The sequence below is a fragment of the Desmodus rotundus genome, chromosome 5 (genome assembly GCF_022682495.2).
Source record: "Desmodus rotundus isolate HL8 chromosome 5, HLdesRot8A.1, whole genome shotgun sequence".
In the NCBI taxonomy this organism is placed as follows: Eukaryota; Metazoa; Chordata; class Mammalia; order Chiroptera; family Phyllostomidae; genus Desmodus; species Desmodus rotundus.
Window position 1 is genome coordinate 153545031 of NC_071391.1, and position 23165 is coordinate 153568195.

General features: G+C 42.9%; 1 protein-coding gene and 1 pseudogene across 11 annotated transcripts in view; one reads left to right on the forward strand and one right to left on the reverse strand.

Moving 5' to 3' along the window:
• The window catches only part of DTNB (dystrobrevin beta), a 168363-nt gene that overhangs the window by 14868 nt on the left and 130330 nt on the right, over positions 1-23165 (forward strand). For all 11 annotated transcript variants that reach the window (XM_053925400.2, XM_053925396.2, XM_045189235.3 and 8 more), the window contains exons 2-4: positions 13673-13740; positions 15247-15327; positions 18647-18860. In XM_053925400.2, coding sequence (XP_053781375.1) covers positions 13674-13740; positions 15247-15327; positions 18647-18860 — 362 coding nt within the window. In that variant the 5' untranslated portion in view covers position 13673. The remainder of the gene's footprint in view (positions 1-13672; positions 13741-15246; positions 15328-18646; positions 18861-23165) is intronic.
• On the reverse strand, positions 178-2057 carry LOC112298177 (large ribosomal subunit protein uL1 pseudogene; annotated as a pseudogene).

Sequence of the window (23165 nt, forward strand, 5' to 3'; positions counted from 1 at the left end):
CATTCTGTCCTGATCGGGTGACATCGGTACAATCAGATCTAGTCGGCTGATGGTGGTGTTCAGTCCTGCCTCGTACTTCTGGACTTTCTACGTGTGTGGATCGTGGAGGAGTGGCGAAGTCTCCAAGTGTGAGTGTGGTTTGTCTCGTTCTCCTCTCAGTTCTGCTCGTGTTTTACCGAGTGCCTTTTGAAGTACTGTGGTTAGATGTGCAGACATTGAGGGTTGTTATGTCTTAGCAAACCTGTATGTTACAGGCCCAGCAATACAGTTTGGTAGGTATACTTTTGTGCAGTTGCTTTTTACTTATTTTTATTTTTATTTTTCCTTTTTTGGTAGCAGGGTGGTTTATTAAGCTGTGCTTATAAACCTTAGTACAGGCGCTGGGGCTCGCCTGTGGCGCTCTTGATGGACAGCGCCCGGACGTTCTGCCAGTCCTTTCTGAGCAGTGACGGCAAGGAGCTGACAGCGGAGTGGGTGTGGCGCACAAGCTCATCATCTGTCGTCTTCACGTGGCCACCAGCCACTGCCAGACACAGAACCTTCTTCATCTGGGACTTAACTGTGGCTTTGATTTCAGCCTTGGCCACCGACCTCTCATTGTGGGTCAACAGGAAGGGAACCGTCCAGCCTTATTCAGGCTGGGCCCAGGATTCGTGGGATCTGCTTGATCAGAGCCTCTGAAGCCACAGAGGCATCCTCCTTCTTGGCCAGCTTCTTATTCTTGCTGAGTTTCGTCAGCGCCTCTATGTCCACATGGGGGACGTCCACGGCCTTGGCCTCATCGCAGTGCTCTGGCCCCCAGGACACACACAGAGGGCTTGGGACGGGAGTGGACTTAAGCCTGATGGTCCCCGAGAAGCGTTTGTCCTTCTGGGGGTCACAGTTCTTCAAGCTGAGCTGCAGCTCCACTGTCTCCAAAGACTTCCGGTGCTTGTGCTGGTTCCTGTGCGGCCCCACCTCGTAGAGGGTGTCACGGGGAGACTTTGCTGCTCATGAGTCCTTACGCCGAAAACAGTGGAGAAGGGTGCAGTTGCTTTTTAAATCAGTTAAGAGAATAAAGAGAAATGAATATGTTCGTACTGCCTTTTTTAAAAAAATAAATTTTAATTTTTAGAACCGTCTTGGCTTTATAAGAAGAAAAGAAAAATAATTGCATCCCCTACTCTATTCTGTCATTAACCTCTTCCATTTGTTACAATTGATGACCCGGTGAGGATACATTATGCCAGGTCGTGTCTCCTTAGAGGTCTCTCGGCTTGTCAGTTTCTCAGATGCTGCTGATCAAGTTTTTGATGAATTTGACTCTTCCTGGCAAGGTCTTTGTAGATTATCCCTCAGCTGAGGTTTGCCTGATGTTTTCCTCACGGTCAAGCTGGGCTTGTGGGTTTGGGGAGGAAGGTTGCAGAGGTATGGTGCCGTTTTCATCACATCATGTCAAGGGTATACTCGCAAGTGGTCAACATGATTTCTTGCTGCTGATGCTGAACTTGCCCTGGCCAAGGTAGGGCTGATCGGGTGTCTCCACTGTCAGGTTACTTCCGCTCCCCGTCTTCTGCACCGTCGTGTTTGTGAGGAAGTCCCTGCGTGCAGCCCACACTTAGGGAGTGGGGGTTATGCTTTACTTTTTTCAGGGCTGAGAATTGGCATAGATTATTTGCAATTCTCCGCAGGACATTTGTTCTCCTTTGTTTATTAATTTACTCACTCATTTGTATCAGTATTCACTGATGGGCATGTAATACTGCTTTATTTATTTTGTTGCTGAAATTGTTCCAGCTTTGTCCGCCGGGAGCTCTTTCAGTTGGCTTCTGTGTCCCTTTGGTATACCTCCATCATGTGGTTTTTTCTCCTGGAACTTCTTTACTTTCCACACTACAAGATGCTCCAGTCTCATCTTGTAGATTTCCTGCCTCCAGCACTTCTCCTGGTTCCTTTTACTGGAGAATGGTATTGTAAACCAAAATTTGGGCACTAGGTGTGCTCATTGCTGCTGGGATGTTGTCGTTTCTACACCCTCTCAGTAGACAGAGCAAGGACTTACGTGTATAGGAACCCATGATATACGCCTCTCTAGAATTACTTCTGTATGTAACTCTGTATCTGTATTAAGTGAAACATGATCTCATACTGATGTCTGCAGTTGTAACCCAGGTGGATCATTCTAGCTTCTCACCGTGCTTGTCTGTAACCTTACACTCCAGTAAATGCCGCCCCTTTCCGTAATTGTTCAATTCCAGTATACAGGCACAGCAGTATTGGAGCTGGTAACTCCTCTAACCAGCGGGAACTAGAGTACAGCACTTAGGCATATTTTGTTTTGCTTTAGTCGTACCAGCACCATTCATTTCCAGAGTTACTTAGGCCACTTCCTTTACCTCTCAGCCCCCCGCAGCGAGGTTGTTTCATACATTTGTAATACAGTTAGATCGTTTTGTCACATTCTGCATTTCACCCTTGGATCCTCTGATGTCCTAAAGCACAGGAGGCAAACACAAGGCCCGCCTGGCCGGCCGAATCCGGCCCTCCACTTTGTTTTATCCTGCCCAGCACCTTGTTTCTACCTGGTGGCAGCGTGGAGTTCCTTGCCCTAGTTAAGGAGTAGTTACATTTATACAGTCCTAAACTTACATTCGGCCCCTTGAAGGCACCCGCAAGGCTGATGTGGCTCCCTGTGAAAATGAGTTTGATACCCCAGTCCTAAAGGACTTAATAAAAATTACATCCATTAAGGTTCACTCTGTGTTGTGAATGTCTGTCGGCTTTGACTGATGTGTGACGTCACGTACATACACGGTTGCAGCACCGTACGGAAGTTGCCCCACCCTAAAAGTCTGTGCTTCACCTGTGCATCCCTCATCCCTTGCCCCAGATCTCTCAACCACGGGTCATTTTACCGTTGCTGTAGTTTTGTTTTTTCACACGTTCATCACCTCACGTGGTACTTGTGTGTGTGTGTGGTGAGCACGTTAAGATCTTAGCGAATTTCAGCTGTACTGAATGTACATTACGCTATTAGCAACTGCAGTCACCACGCTGTGCGTTCAGTTCCCATGTTATAGGTAAAGTTTGTATCCGCTGACTGACGTCTCTCGATTTCCCCACCCCTTAGCCCCCGGCAGTCACCACTCTACTCTGCTTCTGCGATGAGTTTGACTTTTAAGACAAAAAGGTGTTATTCATTTATTTTTAGAGAGAGGGGAAGGGAGGGAGAAAGAGGGAGAGAAACATCGAAGTGTGAGAGAAACATTAATTGGTGGCCTCTCACATGCTCCCGACCAGGGACCTGGCCTGCAACCCAGGCATGTGCCCTGACCGGGAATTGAACTGGCGACCTTTCGGTTTGCAGGATGACGCCCCACCCACTGAGCGACACCAGTCAGGGCTGGCTGTCTTTCTTTCTTTCTTTCTTTCTGGTATTATTATATTCCACATATGAGTGAATTCACTCATATGTGTCTTTCTCAGTTGGGAATATTTCACTTTTGTGCTCTGATTTTTTTAATTGGGTGAAATAAGGCTCCTGAGTAGGGTGATTAGGACCCACTGAAGGGCGAAATATTTGAATAAATAACCTAGTGGGTTTTGCTGGGTGTTCACAGGATGAGTGGCAGGAAGAAGGGAGCACAGAGTCCTGAGATCACGGTGTCACAGATTTTTATGTGTGCATTCATACGGACAAAGGTTTTGGCAGTGAAAATGGGAAAAAGGGTGGATATGAGAGTGATTGCGAGGAAGGAAATGGCAGGGTTTGAAATCAGAGTCAGTATGTGAAGGGAATGTTAGGCGGTCTGCCTATCTCCAGATTGTGAGGCCAAGAAAAGGCAAAGTGCCAGGAGTCCGGGTGGAAGGAAGCAGAGAGACTACTTACATCCTTGTCAGTGTGGGTTGTCACGGTTACGTCAGGAAGACAAGGACGTGTAATCAGGCCTGTCAGGAGGCTTAGATCTCTGTCGAGTGGAACTGTTGTAATTGCAAAGATGCAGCTCTTCGTATCCGCAGAGCACTGGGACACCGCCGATGCCCAGGGAGGTCATTTGCAGTCACGGTAGTTTGTGTGTGCCCCGCACATTGCATGCCGTCTGAGTATAAGCGTGGTCGAAACAAGAAGACAGTCTTCGAGTTCCCCTAGGAGCTGACTCTTAGATTTGAGTGCAAGTATTTTGTTTTGGAGGTTATCCCAGGAAATACCAGTAGGGGAACGAGAAGGGAAGGGAGGAGGGAAGGGAAGTTAGACAAAAAAAAGGGGGGGGGGTTGTTATCAAGTACGATAGCACTGTGGATAACTGGGGAGGGGATGAGGTAGGTGGAGTGTGGTTACGAGGTCTGTCTGGAAAAAGTCCAACAGTTGTTAATATAACAAGAATGGTTTGCACAACATCGATGTAACCTGGCAGCTAAGAAGAGTAGACTGGAATGTGCATGTGTGAACTATGACGACTTCACTGTACTAGTCAGCGGGGGTGGTAGACACCGTTGAGTGAGCATGTGTACTGTGTGGCCGTAGCATTTAAAATGACTGAGCGAGTAGAGCATCGAATCTGCATCAAATTTTGTGTTAAGCTTGACCATTCTTCCATGGAGACTATTCAGATGACTCAGAAGGCTGCAGCTATGGGCAACTGGTGATTGGCAGCTTCATCACAACAATGCACCTGCTCCCACATCATGTCTCATGCAGAGTGTTTTGGTGAAACATCATATCACCCAGGTGACTCAGCCCCTCTACAGCCCAGATTTGGTGCCCTGTGACTTCCGACTTTTCCCAAAACTAAAATCATCTTTGAAAGGGAAGAGATTTCAGACCATTGACGAGGTTCAGGGGAATACAATGGAGCAGCTGATGGAGACTGCACTGTGTGAGGTCTCAAGGTGCCTGCTTTGAAGGGCACTGAGGCATCATTGTCCTATGTACAGTGTTTCTTGTATTTGTATCTTCTTCAATAAATGTCTCCATTTTTCATAGTACATGGCTGGATACTTTCTGGGCAGATGTCGTATACCAATTCCATCAATCACTGGTTAAGACTGCTCCAGAGAGTAATAAATCTATAGTATTTTAGTATTTCAGCCCTGCCATGCAAGAAACAAAAATGGATTTCAGATGTCAGAGAAAGTCCTCAGGTTAAAAAAAAAAAAATGCAGATGCTGTCAGTCCAGAATAGAAAGAATTGGTAGAGGTTAGGAGATACTGACCCTTTCCTTAACACCCTGGCATACAGCTCCAGTGTCTCCGATTCATTTTTTATAACACACCGACCCCCGCCCTGCAGCCCAGCATGAAATGAACTGATCCAGCAGCTTACTAGGACTGGCTCCAGGTGTCCTTTCCTTACTAACCTTACATTGGCCCCCAGGTCAGCACTATCAAGAGCCATTCCCAGGTATGTTCTCCCAGTTTCTGCCGGTGTATATCATCAGCTCCAGCAGCTGTTTTGGTGAATCACCCCTTTGCGTCCAAAGCAGGGACAGGACCTCCCTGTTCTGATGATACCGTGACTTGACCCTAGTTATTAGCCCAGACGCAGCAAGGGAGGCAGGGACAGGCCTGACGAGGGTCAGGTCTTTGGAAGTGTGCGTCTCGGGTGAGGCCTGTGCCTGGTCTTCACGCACAGGAGACTCTCACTTCTCATGGCTCGGAGGGTTCAAGAGGACGTTGGCTGTGATTTGCTTGCTCTCATAGTCAGGATTTGGGCCTGATTTTAGCGTCTTGTGTCCTCAAGTAATAGGGGCTGAGAGTTCCTTAAAATGCTGCCATGGAGGCCCCCTGGCCGCTGTGCCAGGCTCTGAGTTGACACTTGGCTGATTTAAACCCTGACATTTTCTTCTTCTGTGAATCAGTACCACTTAACAAAAGTTCAACACATTTGTCTTTAAATTTTTCTCAAATGCTAAAGCTGTTGCATAAGCCAGTCATCTTCCACCTGCCTCCCTTCCTAGCTTCACCGCACGGAGAATCGGTAACATCTGTGCAGCGGCCCCCCCCCAGGCCGCGCCCCAGCAGCCCTGCGGTCTGCGTCGTCTGGGTGGCACGTGGTCCCCTGGCAGAACCCGCCTGGAAGATCTGTTTTGCAGGATCAGACCTCCGGTTTGGGGTTACTCTGGAAGCAAACCCTGATGGAAGGATTCAAATAAAGGTTTTTGTTTTTAGTGATCCTAGGAAATGCCAGCAGAGGAATAGAGAAACGAGACAGAGGAGAAAGTAGTTAGCAAAGGGTTTCTGATTAAGCACGGTGGGTAAGCAACATTAATTCCAATGGAACCTGGCTGGTGTGGCTCAATTGGTTGGGCATCATCGCACAAACTGAAAGGTCACCGGTCCGATTCTGGTCAGGGCACACGCCTGGGTTGTAGGTTTGGTCCCCAGTTGGGGTGCATGCAGGTGGCAATGGATTGATGTTTCTCACATCGATGTTTCTCTCCCTCTTCTTCCCTCCCTTACCCTCTCTCTTGAATCAATGAAAGAAAAAAAAATTAAATCCAATGGGGAACTCAGGGAGCCAGTGCTCCACATTGGTTCAGAGTTACCCCTCTGATGGACAAAGGAGGTGGAGTATTGATGTATTACTTCTATCAGTGGGAGGGCTGCTCCCCGGGTAGTTAATTCTGTGGTACTTCTGGACTTCCCTGCAGCTGCCAACACAGTCTTCAGTGTCCAGAAAAACCCTCAGGCAAGACAAGCAGATTCTGGTAAATGCAAGCTGATCAGTTAGGCATCAAAGTAATAGTACAGGCAACGGAATAGTCAGAGTATCAACAGGGCCTGCTACACCTGCCAATTCAACACATGATGTCAGTGTTGTGGCTGCTGTTCAGTAAAAAGCTTTTCTTTTGTGTGGGTTTAGTTTTGAGGCTTTTAAAAATATATATTTTTTTTTCCTAAAGAAAAAGGTCTCATGGACATGGACAACAGTGTGGTGATTGCTGGAGGGTGGGGAGTATAAAGGGGCTAAAAAGATAATGTAAAAAAAAAATACAGTGAAGATAAAAAAAATATTTTTCTGGATACAAGTTCTGTGTCACATATATGATTTGGAAATATTTTTCTCCCGGTTTGTAGTTTGTCGTTTCATTTCTTTCTTTTTTTTATTTTAAAGATTTTATTTTTTGTTTTTGGAGTGAGGGGAAAGGAGGGAGAAAGAGAGGGAGAGAAACATCCATAGGTTGCCTCTCACACGCCCCCATCTGGGGACCTGGCCCACAACCCAGGCCTGCATCCTGACCAGGACTCAAACTGGCAACCTTTTGGTTTGCAGGACGACGCCCAACCCACTGAGCCACACCAGTCAGGGCTGTCTTTTCATTTCTTTTTCCCCCCTATTTTATTTTTTAAGTATATTTTTTTGATTATGCTCTTACAGTTGTCCCTGTCTTTTCATTTCTTATTGAAAGTGTTTAGAACAAAAGTGTTTAATTTTGGTAATGGCCAATTTAGCAATTTTTTTTTCTCTTACGTCTTTTATGCGATGTGCCAGACCATGAAGATTTTCTCCTGTGTTTTCTTCTAAAAGTTTTATACTTTAATATTTACATCTGTCTTCCATTTTGAATTAATTTTTGTATATGGCATGAGGGACAGGCAAGGTCCATTTTTTAATGAAGGTACAACTGAGACACAGCATCAGTTCACAGCAGTGATTCCACAACGGTTCATCTTTTTGGCACATACATAACCAGCTTTCCCACACACCATCTTTTCTTCCTTGAATTACTTTTGCACCTTTAAAAAAGTCAAATGGCAGTGCCTGTGTGGCCTGTTTCTGGACTCTGTTCTGTTTTATTGACTTGTGCGCCTGTCCCCTTGCCAGTGCCACACTGTCCCGGTCACCGGAGCTTTACAGGAATTCTGAAACCTGAGTCGTCTGACCCTCCAGGGTCATTCTCCTTCAGAATTGTCTTATCTGTTCTGTTCCTTTTGCTTATCCATAGAAAATTTAGAATTGTCGACATTTACCAAAAATCCCAGCTGGGATTTCTTCTTCTTATTTTGTATTGATTATGCTATTACAGTTGCCCCATTTTTTCCTCCTTTGCCCCCCCCTCCACCCAGCACCCCCCACTCCCTCCGGTGATCCCTCCCCCTTTGTTCAGGCCCATGGGTGTTGCATGTAAGTTTTTTGGCAACTCCATTTCCTACACTTGCTCTTAATACCCCCCTGTCTATTCGGTAACTGCCAGTTTGTACTTCTGAATCCCTTCACCTGTTCCCTGATCCCCCCACACCCCACTCCCCACTGGCCACCATCCCAATGATCTTCTTACCTACGATTCGGTTTCTTTTCTGCTTGTTTGCTTAGTTTGTTTTTTAGATAATTGTTGATAGAGATGTATTTATTGCCATTTTATTTTCATACTTTCGATCTTTTTCTTAAATAAGTCTCTTTAACATTTCATACAGTAATGGTTTGGTGATAATGAACTCCTCTAGCTTTACCTTGTCTGGGAAGCACTTCATCTGCCCTTCCATTCTGAATGATGGCTTTGCTGGATAGAGTGATCTAGGATGTAGGTCTTTGCTTTTCATCACTTTGAACACTTCTTGCCAGTCCCTTCTGGCCTGCAAAGTTTCTTTTGAGAAATCAGCTGACAGCCTTATGGGAACTCCTTTGTAGGTAACCCTCTGCTTTTTTCTTGCTGCTTTTAAGATTCTCTCTTTATCTTTAAACTTTGGCATTTTACTGAGGATGTGTCTTCGAGTGGGCCTCTTTGCATCCATCTTGTTTGGGACTCTGTGCTTCCCAGACTTGTATGTCTATTTCCTTCACCAAATTAGGAAAGTTTTATTATTTTTTCAAATAGGTTTCCAATTTCTTGCTCTTTCTCTTCTCTTTCTGGCACCCCTATGATGTGAATGTTGAAACACTTGAAGTTGTCCCAGAAGCTCCTTACACTCCTCAATTTTTGGGGTTCTTTTTTCTTCCTGCTGTACTGATTGGATGTCTTTTTCTTCCTTATGTTCCAAATCATTGATTTGATTCTTGGCTTCATCCACTCTGCTGTTGATCCCCTGTAAATTGTTTTTTATTTCAGTTAGTATATCCTTCATTTCTGCCTGGGTCTTTTTTATGCTGTTGAGGTCCTCGCTGAGTTCCGTGAGCATCCTAAGATCCTGTGTTTTGAACTCTGCATCTGATAGATTGCTTATCTCCATTTTGTTTAGTTCTTTTTCTGGAGTTTTGTTCTGTTCTCTCGTTTGGGCTGTTCCTTTGTCTCTTCATTTTGGCAGCCTCCCTGTGTTTGTTTCTGTGTTTTAGGTAGAGCTGCTTTAACTCCATGTCTTGGTAGCGTGGCCTAATGAAGTAGGTGTCCTGTAGGGTCCAGTTGCACAGCCCCCCCTGTCACCCAAGCTGGGTACTTGAGGTGTGTCTTTCATGTAGGCTAAGTACTCCCGCCTCTTGTAGATGAGTCCTGATTGCTGTTGGCAGGTCAATGGGAGGGATTTACCTAGTCCAGACAGCTGGTAGGCCTGGCTGTGACCCCTGGCTAACAACCACCTTCCTCCGTGGCTTGTGGAGGTGGTTGGGTAGTATTCCAACGTGGACTGTAACTGTCTTCTGGGTGTGCAGACTCTGGGGTTTCCTGAGTGGTACAAGCCGAGATCAGCCTCCACCTGTTCTCTGTCTGGGACCCCTTGGCATAAGCTGTAGACTGATCCGCAGGTGGCTGCTGCTAGTGCCGGACTCGGGGCCATTCAGGAAGTGGTATGGGGCTGGGCTTTGCTTTTGCTCATTTGAGTGGATTTAGAAAGGTCTGGAGTCTGTTCCCAGCCCAGCCCTTCATATGGAAAAGCCACTGTTACCAGGGTGGGAGGGTGGCTTGTGTGGGCTGGTAAGTGGGATGGGGCGGACCCTTAGGTAATTGTCGGGGCAGGACTTACCCTGTGAGCCAGGTTGATGGAGATTCAGTCGAGGTGCTGCCGCACTGCACTGTGGCGCTGTGTTGGGGAGGGCTCAGAAAAGGTACAGGGGCCGTTGTCTGCGTTCTGCTGGCAGGAGCCTCTCCCCTAGCTCTTGCCCTGGTGCCAGACATTTCAGTTCCGCCCCGTATGCCACTGGTTCCCTTTATGCTGCTGCCCTGGTGCTGGAGCCCAGAGGGAGTGAGTCTGAGTAAGTCCGTGTACAGTGTGAGGCCCTTTAAGAGGCGAGGCCTGAGAATCCCACTGTTCTCCTCACCTGTCACTGGAACCCTGGGCTGGGTGGTCTGTTGTGGAGGTGGGACCCCTCACTCCTGAGATACCCGTGTGTTTTACATCCACCACGTGTGGGTTTGGGACCAGCCTGTTCTGTGTGTCTGCCCCTCCGTCCCTCCTACCCTCCTGGATGGGTGTGGTTTCTTTAATTCCTTAGTTTGCAGACTTGCATACAGCTCGATTTTCTAATGGTTCTGCGTGATGGGTGTTCTGTAGTTCAGTTGTAATTTTGCTGTGGTTCTGTGCAGAGGAGCCACATCTACCTACATCTCCTTCTTGACCTCAGCTGGGGTTTTGATTAGATTCTATGTCTTTAGAAATTAACTTCATCAGTGTTCCCTAGTTTTAATATACAGATCCTATACGTATTTTGTTAGTGCATACCCAAGTATCTTATTTTTGTTAGAGGCATTATTATAAATACTATTTAAAATACTCAGTTTGCAGTTGTGCAATGCTCGCATGTAGGACTGTGGCTGAACTCTGTTTTGAGCTTGTGTCCACATTGTTAAACCTAGTTTTTAATCCTAGCAGCTCTTCTGTGTATTCCTCAGGGTTTTCTTAACAAAGATAATCATGTTGTCTGCAAATAGGGATGGCCTTCTTTCTTCCTTTCCAATGTTTGGCTTTTATTTCTTTTCTTGACTTAGTTCACTGGCGAAGACACCGTGTAGTGTTGATTAGAAGTGGTGAGAGTGGACGTCTTTGCCCCGTCCCCAGCCTTCGGGGGAGCCGTTCGGTCTTTCACCAACCAGTCTGACAGTAGCAGCCGGTGTTTGCAGATGCCCTTCGTCAGGCGGAGAAAGCTGTAATTTCCCGCTTGCTGAGAGTTTATCATTATGAATGGGCGTTGTATTTTGTCAAATGCTCTTTCTGCATCTGATATGATCGTGTGTTTTTCTTTAGATTGTTAATATGTTGGATGATACCAGTTAACTATCAAATATTGAATTGCCTTGCATTCCTCTGATAAAAGCCAGTCTTCTTTTTTATATCTAAATTCAGCTTATAATATTTTCTTGAGGATTTTGTTGCTGAGGGTTTTTGTGTCTGTGCTCACGAGGGATATTATTTGTTTTTGCACTGTCTGTGTCTAGTTTTGGGATCACGATGTTACTGGCTGTATAACCTGAGTTGAAAGGTGTTCTTCTGTATTTTTTGCTACAGATTGTGTGGACTTTATGTCATTTCTTCTAACATCTTTTCTGCTGCTGCCCTTCATGTGTAATGTCTCAGGTTTCCGTACGGAGTTATTTCCCTCCTTTCTGAGGAACTTGCTTTAGTAGTTCTTCGAGAGCATGTGTATGGGCTACAAATTCTCTTAGCTCTCTTTAATTTCTGAAGAGTATATTTCCTCAGTATCATTCTGGGTGGACAGCTTTTCAGCACTTTCAAAATGATATTCCACTGTCTTCTGGCGTCCATAGATTTTGATGAGAAATCCACAGTAATTCGTGTCATTCCCTCTCACAGGAGCCGCAAACTATGGTGTGTGGGCTGCCTGCCTGTTTATTTTCTGAATAAGTTTTAACAGTGCCATACCCGTCTGTCTGCATGTCATCTGTGGCTGCTCTTGTGCCACAGTGGCAGAGTTGAGCAGTTGTGACAGAGACCGTAGGCCCTGCAAACCCAAAATGTTTACTGTTCGGTCCGTTACAGAAATTGTTGACCCCTGCCCTGTGGGTAATGCATTCTTTTATTCTGGCTGGTTTTAATAAGTTTTCTTTACATTTCAGCAGTTTGATTTCGATGTGTCCACTTAGATGTTTGTTTGTTTTAGCTTTAAGTTGTTTGGGGTTTGCTCACTGTCTTAAATCTGTGGGTATATGTCCTTCACCAAACTTGGTGAGTAATAATCTCTGTGTAACACTTAAACACCGTATATTATTTAATGGGAGACCAAGATTGGGGAAGAGGAAGCAAGCTTTTGAATGTTTTTCCTTTGTAATTACAGGCTACTGGTACCAACTCCTGTTTTTTCTTAGGGCCTAGATTTCATTAGGGTTTTTTTGTTTTGTTTTTTTTTTTCTGCTGTTGGCTGCGTTTTCTTTGGCTTACTTTTTGTTTACAGTTCTTTCCTCTTGTGGCAAATTGTTAAGTAACTGTCGTATGTTGCAGTCTTTCTGGTAACATTTCAATGAAGTAGGAAAGAACCAATCTTTTTTTTTTTAAGATTTTATTTATGTATTTTTAGACAGAAGGGAAGGGAGGGAGAAAGAGGAGAGAAACATTAATGTGTGGTTGCCTCTCACACACTCCCTACTGGGAACCTGGCCCATAACCCAGACATGTGCCCTGACTGGGAATTGAACCAGCGACCCTTTGGCTCTCAGGCCAGTGCTCAATCCACTGAGCCACACCAGCCAGGGAGGAAAGGACCAGAGTTAATTATCAAAATGTTAATTGCAGAATATTAAGGAATATGTTCACATTTTACATTTTCTTTAGGACATAGTTATAACTAAACTTTCACCAGGCGCCTTGCTTTAATGGATATGTCATCTGCGTGGTCCTCATACTTAATTTGTGATTCTAACATATGCGAGAATGATTTATGACAGTGTAATCTGCTTAGGGAAATTATTTGGCTTATGCTATTTGGGTATTTTTCTTCATAGAATAAAGCAAAGTTCAGCTAAAGTTGTCACAAATTTTGTATCAACAGGGTCCAAGCAATGGGCTATTTCTGTTCTAGCTTTTTAGGCCTAGATATTTGAAAATAGGCCTCTAAAATCAATAATTATGTAAGAAGTTTAATGAAAGAGTTGAGAGTCTGCTCTCCCAGTTCTGAGGTGTGTGCTCTTGAGCAGGTTAGTGGTCTTTTCTAGGCATCTGCGTCCTAGTCTGTAAAATGGGGATAGTTTAGCAATAATAACAGCAGCACCCAGGGTTGGTGGGAGGGTTAAATGGGCTAACGCATGAAGAGAGTTCTAACAAAGTCACTGGTCTCAGTCCGACGATGTAAACTACTGTTACCATGTGATAGAAAGTTACATTTACGAGCTCTTTGAGTGTGGGGAGGAATACCTGTATTTGTTTGATATAAAAATAGATGTTATTTGTATATTTTATGTCTAAACTCACTATTTTATGTTCTTTACTGTAATAGCCTTTCATTATAATCACTTCCTAAATTATATTTAGTAACATACTTACCTATGTCAAACAGTAGGGATATGGGAAACTGCCTCAGCTAATCCAGGACTCTGCAGAGAAAATAAAGTTAGAAATAGGACATAGCCCGTATTTTCAGCACAAGAGGCATGCACAAGCTCATTTAAGCATTGACTTTTAATGTTTTAGAAGGTATCATAGAGGAGAAAGGGTTTATCTTTTTGGTATCAGGCTTCCACTTTATTTTTACTGATACCCTCTTAGTATGTGCATATTCAACTTGGTTTCCTGTACCTCTCTCTCCACAATAGAATGATAAGCACTTGGTCGTCAAATTATACAGTGATTTACTGTGTCTTTCTTTGTCTCTAGGATGATTGAGGAAAGTGGGAATAAGCGGAAGACCATGGCGGAGAAGAGGCAGCTGTTCATAGAAATGCGTAAGTCTTGAATCCTTCTGGAGTCCTTGTTTATATGTGTGGGAGTGTTTTTTTTTTCCTCCAGATGAAGTCACAGAAGTTTTTAGTTACAAGCTTTTGAACGGGAAGAATGAGAGTTAATGAGTCATGGAGTTGGAGGACCCCACGCCAGAGCATATTATTTTAATTGAACTGACTTGAACTACTTTCTGCAGCAAGGCCATAAATAGTACGGCAGAAGTGTCACCTACAGTATCTGTCAGACCAGGGCATGCCGGTCCATTTAGACCTCTTGCTGTAACTCCATCGTTACCATGGGCTGGCACGTGCTGATACATAATTAATATGTCATGTAATTTACCTGACCCTGGATACAAATTCTGAGCTAGAGAAGACTGTTAGGGTAACACTTAGAGCAGGGGGAAAAGTTAATAGTGTGAAGGTGTACTTCAGTATATTACTTTACTATACAACTTGAAATCTGTTTAAAAACTACATTATTATGTAAAACAGAACAAAGAGAAGATGGCGGAGAGGAGGTCCCCATTATTTGAAGGATTGTTTTGCTTTGTGACTACTTGTCTGTGCGGCCTTCACTAGCGCACTCATTCGCCAGGCCTCAAATTCCTCTGCCTGAAATGGGGCTGCTGGTCCCGGCCAGTGACCGTGAACCCTTTGAAAAGCATTTGACAGTTACATAGTCGGCGCTGCTCAGCTGAGCTGGAGAGGGGAGGCAGGAGCCCAGCCGGGATGGCCCCTGAGGTCCTTTCTCAGTGGGAAGGCCAGCTTGGGTTCCCAGGGGGAGCATCCTGAGAGAGGGAGAGCAGGGGCAAGCTGGCCACCTTTCGCCACCTGTCTTCAGAAGTCAGGCAGTGTCACTTCTGCCACATTCTGTTCATTAAGGCAGTCACAGTAACCTGCTCAGATGCAAGTAGAGGGAAATAATCTTTTGTTCTTGATAGGGAGGGACGGTGCACTGGAAGCAGGTAAAATACTGCTCTGGAAATTCTGTTATGGCCAGTTTTTGAAAAATGCAGGCTGCCACAGATCTGGAAGGGGACCTCAGAGATCAGCTGGTCCAGTTCCCTCATTTTGCAGAGGAGGACACTAGGGCTGAGAAGAGGCACATAACGGGGCCACGGTCAGGTTCTGTGGTTGGCGGTAGGGCTGGGGCTGGAATTGCCGTCCCTGACTGTAGGCTACGGTCTTCCCCGCTACGCCACTTCATTCCTCCTTCCTAATACCAATGATTAATTCATGCAGACCGTGAGTGCTCCTCCCCTCAGAGCTTGCTGAGGCCAGTAGACTGGATACTGTCGGCAGAATTGCGGGCGTAGTGCCTGGCGTGGAGTGGGCACGCAGAAAACGGACCTGGTTAACCCCCCTTCCCGCCTTTGGTTTTGTCAGAAGGCTTAGTTGAAAACTTCACTGTACGTTGTGCCAACACAGTGGAATGGAGTCTCTTCCCGGCATGTAGGAATTAAACAGTACGTCCAACCGAACGTGTTTTATTTGCCCCATTTTCAGGTGCTCAGAATTTTGATGTCATACGACTATCAACGTACAGAACAGCGTGCAAATTACGATTTGTCCAAAAACGATGCAACCGTAAGTCATTTCTGTGATAGCTGGATAGAGTTCCCAGTAATATAAAATGGAAGACTTTAATATCTTTTAGTCATGTGGTCATTTTAATTGAATTATTTTTGTCTTAAGTGCTTAGCAGAATATAAGCTGTGTAATGGAAAGAATGTGGCACTTTGAGTGTCTGTCGAAGTAGTAAATCAATTCCATATGTCCTAGTTGCGAGACTAGCACATTATTCACGTTCTTTAAATGGGAGAATGGCTTTCTCCTTGTCACGTTTTAATGAAAAGTTTTGTGCAGAATTAATACAATTTACCAGCTTCTGGAGGAAAAGAAAAATATTAATATTTTGATAAAGATGTAATAAGAATTAACTTTCTTGATTAAACTTAACATAACACAAATCAGCCTTTTCTATAAATAATAGCTCAATTTCTACTTATAAAATATGTATATAAAATATACGTAAACATATATACATAATATGCATAAAAATCTTTCCTAATTTCTGTGAAGGTGACCTACCTTACGGGAGAATTAGGGCACTTTTCTCATGCGTGTTTGTGTGTGTATGTGTGTATTAACGAAACACTTTTGTGTAATGGAAAGAACATTGGCCTTAGAATGGGCAAGAACCTTGGTTTTAGTCCTCGTTTTGCCATTTATCATAAACCCATGCCTTGGGCAAGTCACTTTCACAGCTAAATACTTCTACCCTACTTTACGTCTTACTCAGAAATCCTAGCTTAAAATTCTCTTTGAAGCGTGTACCATCCTAGACTGAAGTCATGTTTATTTTCTGGTGTTTCAAAGCATTGTTTTTCCAGTTATGGGTTGTGACCCATTAATAGTTTATGAAATCGTTTTGGTGGCCCGAGACAGAATTTAAAGCATGTAATAGAGAAAAGGAAGAAAGAGAAAAATCCGAACGCAGCTTATGTGGTAAATCTAAAAAATATTTTGTGAAATTTGTTTTTTATTATATCTAGGGTCTTAGGGGTGTGTGTGTGTGTGTGTGTGTGTGTGTGTGTGTGTGTGATATGATTTAAATATAATTTTGTGGGTTGTGGTCAAAAACTTTGAAAACCACTGCTCTAAAGAACCCACTATTTTTGCAATTCTTCCTGTAATTACTCGTGGGAAGCGGCAGCCTGTGTGTGGAGTGTTGAGAGTCTGAACCAGGCCCGTGGCATTTGTAATGTAGCAGATGCATCGTGCTAGAAGTTTGTTTCGCCACATGCGATTCTCAATCCACATGGAAAGGGTTTCTGGGGGTCTACAGCATCTATAGGGGTCGCACCTCAGGTGTTTCTACATGTGTGTTCTGTGGTCCCTCTACTGTTTGTTCAGAAGACCGCTTTTTCTCCATTACTAAACAGTCCTTTCTTCACTCTCTTTGGAAAAATGTACAAGAAAGCTCACAGCAGCATCTGTGTATGAGAAGATCTGCTTTTGGACTCTCGCACCCCATCGGTCTGTCTGTCTGTCCGTCTGGCCTATACCAGTACCCACTGTCACAGCCTCATACGAGTGTTGGTGTCAGGTCGAGGGGGTCTTCCTACTTTCCCTGTTTTGCTTTTCAAGATTGGGGCATTCCTGGCCTTTTTACACTTACTTTCATATATAGTTTAGACTCTGCTTGTCAGTTTCTACTAAGAACAAACAAAACAAAGAACTTTGCTGGGATATTTTCCTTCTTCATCTCTTTTTATAAGTATAATTAACATACAGCAAAATCCATCCTTTTAATGTACAGCCCTGTGGGATTTTGTTGCGGCTGTATTAAATCTAGAAATCAAGTTGGGACAATTGACATATCTCCCATATTTCCCATATTGAGATTTCCTCTTGTGACCATGGTATATACCTCTATTAATTTAGGTCTTTATTTCTGCCAATTATATAGATTTTTTTTTTTGTAGAGATGTTGCACATTCTTCACTGGCTTTATTTCTAAGTCTTTGGTGACTTATGATACTTTTAAATTTCACTCTCTGTTACTCATACATAGAAATACAGTGACTTTTAAATCAGTCTATGTTTAGCAATCATTCTAGACTCAAATATTAGATTCAGTAATTTATCCATAGAATTTTTTTGTTATGATTTTCTATGTGTATAATTTACTCATTTCTGAATAATGACAGTTATATGTCTTCATTTTCAATACTTATACCAATAATTGTTGCATAATTATATTATTTGGACCTGAAGTGCAGTAGAAATGATGATAGTGGGCATTTTTTGTCTCCTTCCCAATATCAGAGGAAAGGCTTTCAGCATTTTACTATTGAGTAATATGTTTGATTTAGTTTTTTGTAGGTATCTTTAATTCGATTAAAGAAGTTCTCTAATTTGTTTCTTCATTTCTAAAGATAAAGTTCATTTAAAAGTTACCTTTTTGATAATGATTTTTAACTTAATTTCATTTTGTTCAGAGAGCATGATTTATGTGATCTCAGTTCTTCGAAATTTGTTGAGATTAGCTTTCTGCTCAGTCAAGGTCAATTTCTATACATATTCTTTGGGTTCTTGAAAATAAAGCATATTTTCTAATCATTGGGGGCAGTACTTCAGATAATGTTCATTATCCCTTTTTTGTTAGTTGTAAAGTTTGATTTTCTATCCGTACTTATTTTTGTGTGTTTGCACTCTCATGTACTAAGAAACGTGTGTTAATACCTCCCCCAAAGCTTGTGAATTTGTCTTTCTGACGTTTGGTTGAATTTTACATTACGTGTTTTTGAGGCTATTGTAGAGGAGACAGTATTTACCTCTGCCCTCTTAGGGTCTCTGGGCCTGAGAATTAAATTGATACAAGACAGATTAGCAGGAGAAAAGCATACAGATTTTTACGAGTCCATGGGAGCCCCCATAGGAAATTGAAGACCCAAAGAGTGACTGGGTCCAAATGCTTACATATTAGGTTAAACAAAGAGTAGCAATTTTGGAAAAGTAACTAAAAAAATATATGGGGATACTAAAGAAAGGTAAGAGTTATTTGAACAAGTCCGTACAGATTACTCTTGGCCTCCATTCACTGCCTCTGTTGATGAGAATGTTTCTTTCCCCCGGGATAGGAAAAGCATCTTTCACATGAGAGTTTTATTTCCTGCTATCAGTGAGAAAAGGTGAGGGTCCGGACACCTCACCTTTGGCACCTGCTGTTTCTCAAGTGTCTTTAGCTCAAGGGAATCCTTATGCCAAAGTGGCATGTTGGGGTGGCATGTTCTGCCAGCCTTCACTAATCTATTAAATATAAGTACAGGTAAAGTTTGTGTGTCTTTCTGATGTATTAAAACTTTTAACTTGTTGACAGTTTATTTGCTTTGTGTTCTAGTCCACCTCGTTGATATCTGGAACATGATCGAAGCCTTCCGAGACAATGGCCTTAATACACTGGACCATAGCACTGAGATCAGTGTGTCCCGCCTCGAAACCGTCATCTCGTCCATTTACTACCAGCTGAACAAGCGCCTGCCTTCCACTCACCAGATCAGTGTGGACCAGTCCATCAGCCTCCTCCTCAACTTTATGATTGCCGCGTACGACAGGCTAGTACCTTATACTGAATTTTGGGGATGTTTGTCCCTTTATCATTCTTCTTCCATACTCCCTTGTTAAGGGTTGTTCATTTAGAATCATAGTGTCGTGCCGTCCTGTGGCATGTCACATGCTAAGCTCTGTAATGTTTCGGAGAATCACACACTTGAGACAGAGTGTTTGGTAACAGTATAGTTGCCTATCCAGTGAGACAAGGGCAAGTTATGAATTTGCTTATGAGGATTTCTATTTGATTTTATTATTATTTCTTTTTAGTTTTAATCCTCTACCCAAGGATATGTTTTTATTGATTTTAGTGAGAGAGAACGGTGGGGAGAGAGACACACACAGGCAGACAGACACATCAATATAAGAAAGAAACATTGATCAGTTGCCTCCCTTATGTGCCCCATCAGGAGATGGAACCTGCAGCCTAGGTTTGTGCCCGGACCGGGAATTGAACCCACAACCTTTTGGTGTACAGGACAGCATTCCAATGAACTGAGCCACCCAGCCAGGGCTCTGTTTGACCTTTAGAGCTAACTTGTCTTTATTATGTACAACAAATGCCCCTGAACTATATAGGATCTCATTTTCCCTTTATTTATGTTTAGTGTCTTATTTTAATTTTTTTTTCAATGCAGAACATTGTCTTATAACCTTATAATAATAGAAGAAAACTATTTAAATATTCTCTGAATTAAAGTAGAAATGAGTTGTTCTCTTTGTATCTATGGAGAATTAAGTTGGTTTTATAAAAAACAAAAAGAAATCATAAATGATAGAAACACAGAGTTTAATGGTTGTATTCCAGGAACTAAGAGTTCAGATTTCTTTTCTTTTTTAAAAAAATATTTTATTTATTTATTTTTAGAGAGGGGAAGGGAGGGGGAAGGAGAGGGAGAGAAACATTAGTGTGTGGTTGCCTCTCGTGTGCCGCCCACTGGGGACCTGGCCTGCAACCCAGGCATGTGTCCTGACTGGGAATCAAACCAGTGGCCCTTTTGCAGTCTGGTGCTCAGTCCAGTGAGCCACACCAGCCAGGGCAGAGTTCAGATTTTTGATCCCTGCTATTTCATCAGCCATCTGATTTGGAAGAGTTAATTCTCTCTACTTCATTTTCTCTTTCTGTAGACCTATTTTGTTGTTGTTGTTCATACATTTGCTATTAGTTAAATTTTATAATGTTGAGGATTCTGTGAATTAATGGTAAAACCATACAAGTGTCAAAGCCAAGTTACAGCATCGGCATTCACTAAATTTATAACATTTTTATAAACGTTATAAATTAGATATTTTATTCACTTAAAAAAATTATTTAAAGCAATTTGAATTTTTAAAACAACTGTGACATGAGACATAAGTCCCAAAATTCTGATGCCATGTTTTTAGCAATTTACATAGTGAAGCTATAATTTTAATACTGTCCAAGGAATGATTCTTTTGATTCAAAAATCTTAGTAAAACTGTAGCCGAGCAAACCGAGGCTCGGCCACATGGTACCTTGACACATGACCCAGCCATTAGCATTGAAGGAAACAGGTTTCTATTATCAGGGTTCCAACCTGGGTGGGGACAGGGCTGAGAGCACTATGACTATGAACTAGTTTAAAATCTTGTTTTAGCAGCTTAATTTGGATATATTTAAAATTTTCCATTGTTCCCTCCTTATGCTGAATGCTAAAAACAAAACAATATAAAAAAAGCAAAAACAAACCAGTTCATTTCAAATTCTGAATATGCCCAACTAGCATATTATAGAATGGACATGGCTAAAAAAGGATAATATCAGATTACTATCTTACTCAGTAGTGATTTTTAAACAAAACTAGAATTTCCTGGGAGGCACAAACATTTCATGTGCGGAAGGAAAGGGGCCACATGCAAAACCTTACAAGGTGGGGGAGGGGGGAGGGGGTGCTGTGTGGCGGCCTTACACACTCAGAGACCTCAAGTAACCACACAGGATGGTCTGAAATTAAAACTTTCCAACTACAAGCAGCGCATGGTGGGCCGTCATATCCCAGGCAGGCATTTTTCCCTAACAAAGATCAGTCACCTTAACCTAGTCTGCCTGTTTTCTTTTTGGATCTGTGATAACACACCTCTGGGGTGTCACATTTCCTTTTCTGGACCCCTCAGCACAGGCACCACAAGGCGGGGCGGGGGTGGGGGAGCCACAAGTCCCCTCGCTGTGACTGTTTTCTTGTTCGTTGTTGACTGTTAACTATCCTGTACCCACCTGTGTAAAAGGTGTGTCTGTCATTTTACTTTTTATCCAGCCCCAGAGGTCCCTCCCGCCTCCCTGATCTGTCCCCAGTGGATTTCATGTAACCCGTTTGTGTCTCCTCTTTTGGCTTTAATGTATAAAGTAAGGTGCAGAGCTGCCGTTTTCTGGACCATTTCTCAATCCACTGAGCTTTTGCTTCCTTTCAGTTGTCGTAAGTTTGGCTCAAATAAACTCACGGAAATTCTCTGCAGGCTTGATCTTACGCGGACACATGAGTTTATGGACAGTACTTACTAATACCCCTCCTTGTTCTTCGGTTGGTTCAAGATGACAGGGAAAAGGCAGCCAAATAAAGATAGGGGATGACTCGTGCTGGGTGGGAGGAATTTGCCCTCAATAGTAGCCCAGTTTTGTAAGCATCTGACCCTTCTAAGGATGGGATTATAGCTCTTTGAGGAAATGTCCAGGCAATGGTGGAAAATGAGTCAGGGTTGTGAATGTTTTAAAAACGTGAAATCCTAAGGGGAAACCTAGTGCAAAATGGAGAGAAACGGCTGCTCTGGTGGGAGAGAGGAGTGGAGCCCACCTGCCTGCAGATTCCCTGCCCTGCGGGACGCCATTGTCCTGTGGGTGTCCTGACCTGCTGTGTGATATGACACGACCAAAACCAGCTCCCTGAGCCCCAGGCTAAGTGCTTGGTGGCAGAATTATTCAGGCAGCAGAAGTGAATGAACTTGAAATTCTCCTCTTCCTCTTCCCATCACTTACCGTGTATTTTGTAGCTTTTCTTTTCTCCGGAGTGAAGTCATGCATTTGTGCTGATTTTCAGAGAGGGATCTCCTTGATGCCAGGGCCCCGTGCAGACCTGCAAAGGCTTGGTTTGACCATTAGCTAATAATTCAGAAAATTTATTTATTTTTTTGCTTATTGTGTTAGCCTCATTGTTTCCTTTTTATAAGCTTTTTTTTTTTTTTTTTTAAGAAAGGGCAAGGGGAATTCTTTTTCTGAGTGTGTTGCTTTTTCCTCTCATTGTTTCTCTCTGAAGGTGAGGACACAGGTGGTACCAGACTCCTCCAGTCCACGTTAATCTGGTTAGGACACCGTTTCACCGTGTAACTTCCCACCCCAGAAACCTTCAGACTCCCTGTGGTTTTTGAATGAAATTCATACTCCTCAGTTAGACCAAACAGTATCAATTCATAATTCTCTGCTCACACCAAGCTCTAGTTAAGCTTCTTGAGGCACTTCTCAATTTTTCCAATATGACATGTTCATTTTCCCTCCGTCCTGTCTGTCCTCCCCAACTCCAGTTCCTCCCTCCTCTGCAGCCTTATTATCGTCACCAGCCCGCTTTCCTCCCTTCGAGGGCGTGTAGTCTGTATCATTATTTTGACTTGCAATTATATTGCTCTGAACTGCTTCTTAAGTGTGCAAATAAGAGGGAAAGTCTTTGAGAGCAGAGATTTTACCTTTTTTTTTGATTTCTCAATTAATGCAGCATTGGATTCTTAATAAATATTTGTAAAGCTGAAATGAAAACTAGTAGGCAAAAAACATAAAATTATCAGGCATTCTGATTATGATAAAATTGAATAAGATTTCTCATTGATTTTACTTGATTAAGCTATTTGATATTTGCCAAGTGGATTCTTGATTTGTAGTTGATTATTGCATAATCCACTCACTGTGAAGTTTTGTAAATTAAGATTAATTGGAAAAATATGAGTTTGAAAATCAAAGAGAAATGCTTTTATTACTTTGAGCTGCATGTGATCATTGGACTGGTAATAGTGTTTCTAGAATAGGAGTCTATTTTCAAGGAAAAAGTACTAATTTATAGTTGGCAGCATCCACAGTTATTTGCTAAAGATGTAGAAACAGCTCATTTTCTTAAGTAAAAAGTGTTCCCTATCGTCTTGTTTTCAAAAGAATTAATTTGAATAGCAAGCTCGTATTAGTGCAAAGCTATAAACACCCAGATTAGGTGAGTTAGATATGAAAAAAGCTATAAACACCCAGATTAGGTGAGTTAGATATGAAAAAATACAGGCAGAATTTGAGACTTTGCGCAGCTGAAATGAACAGT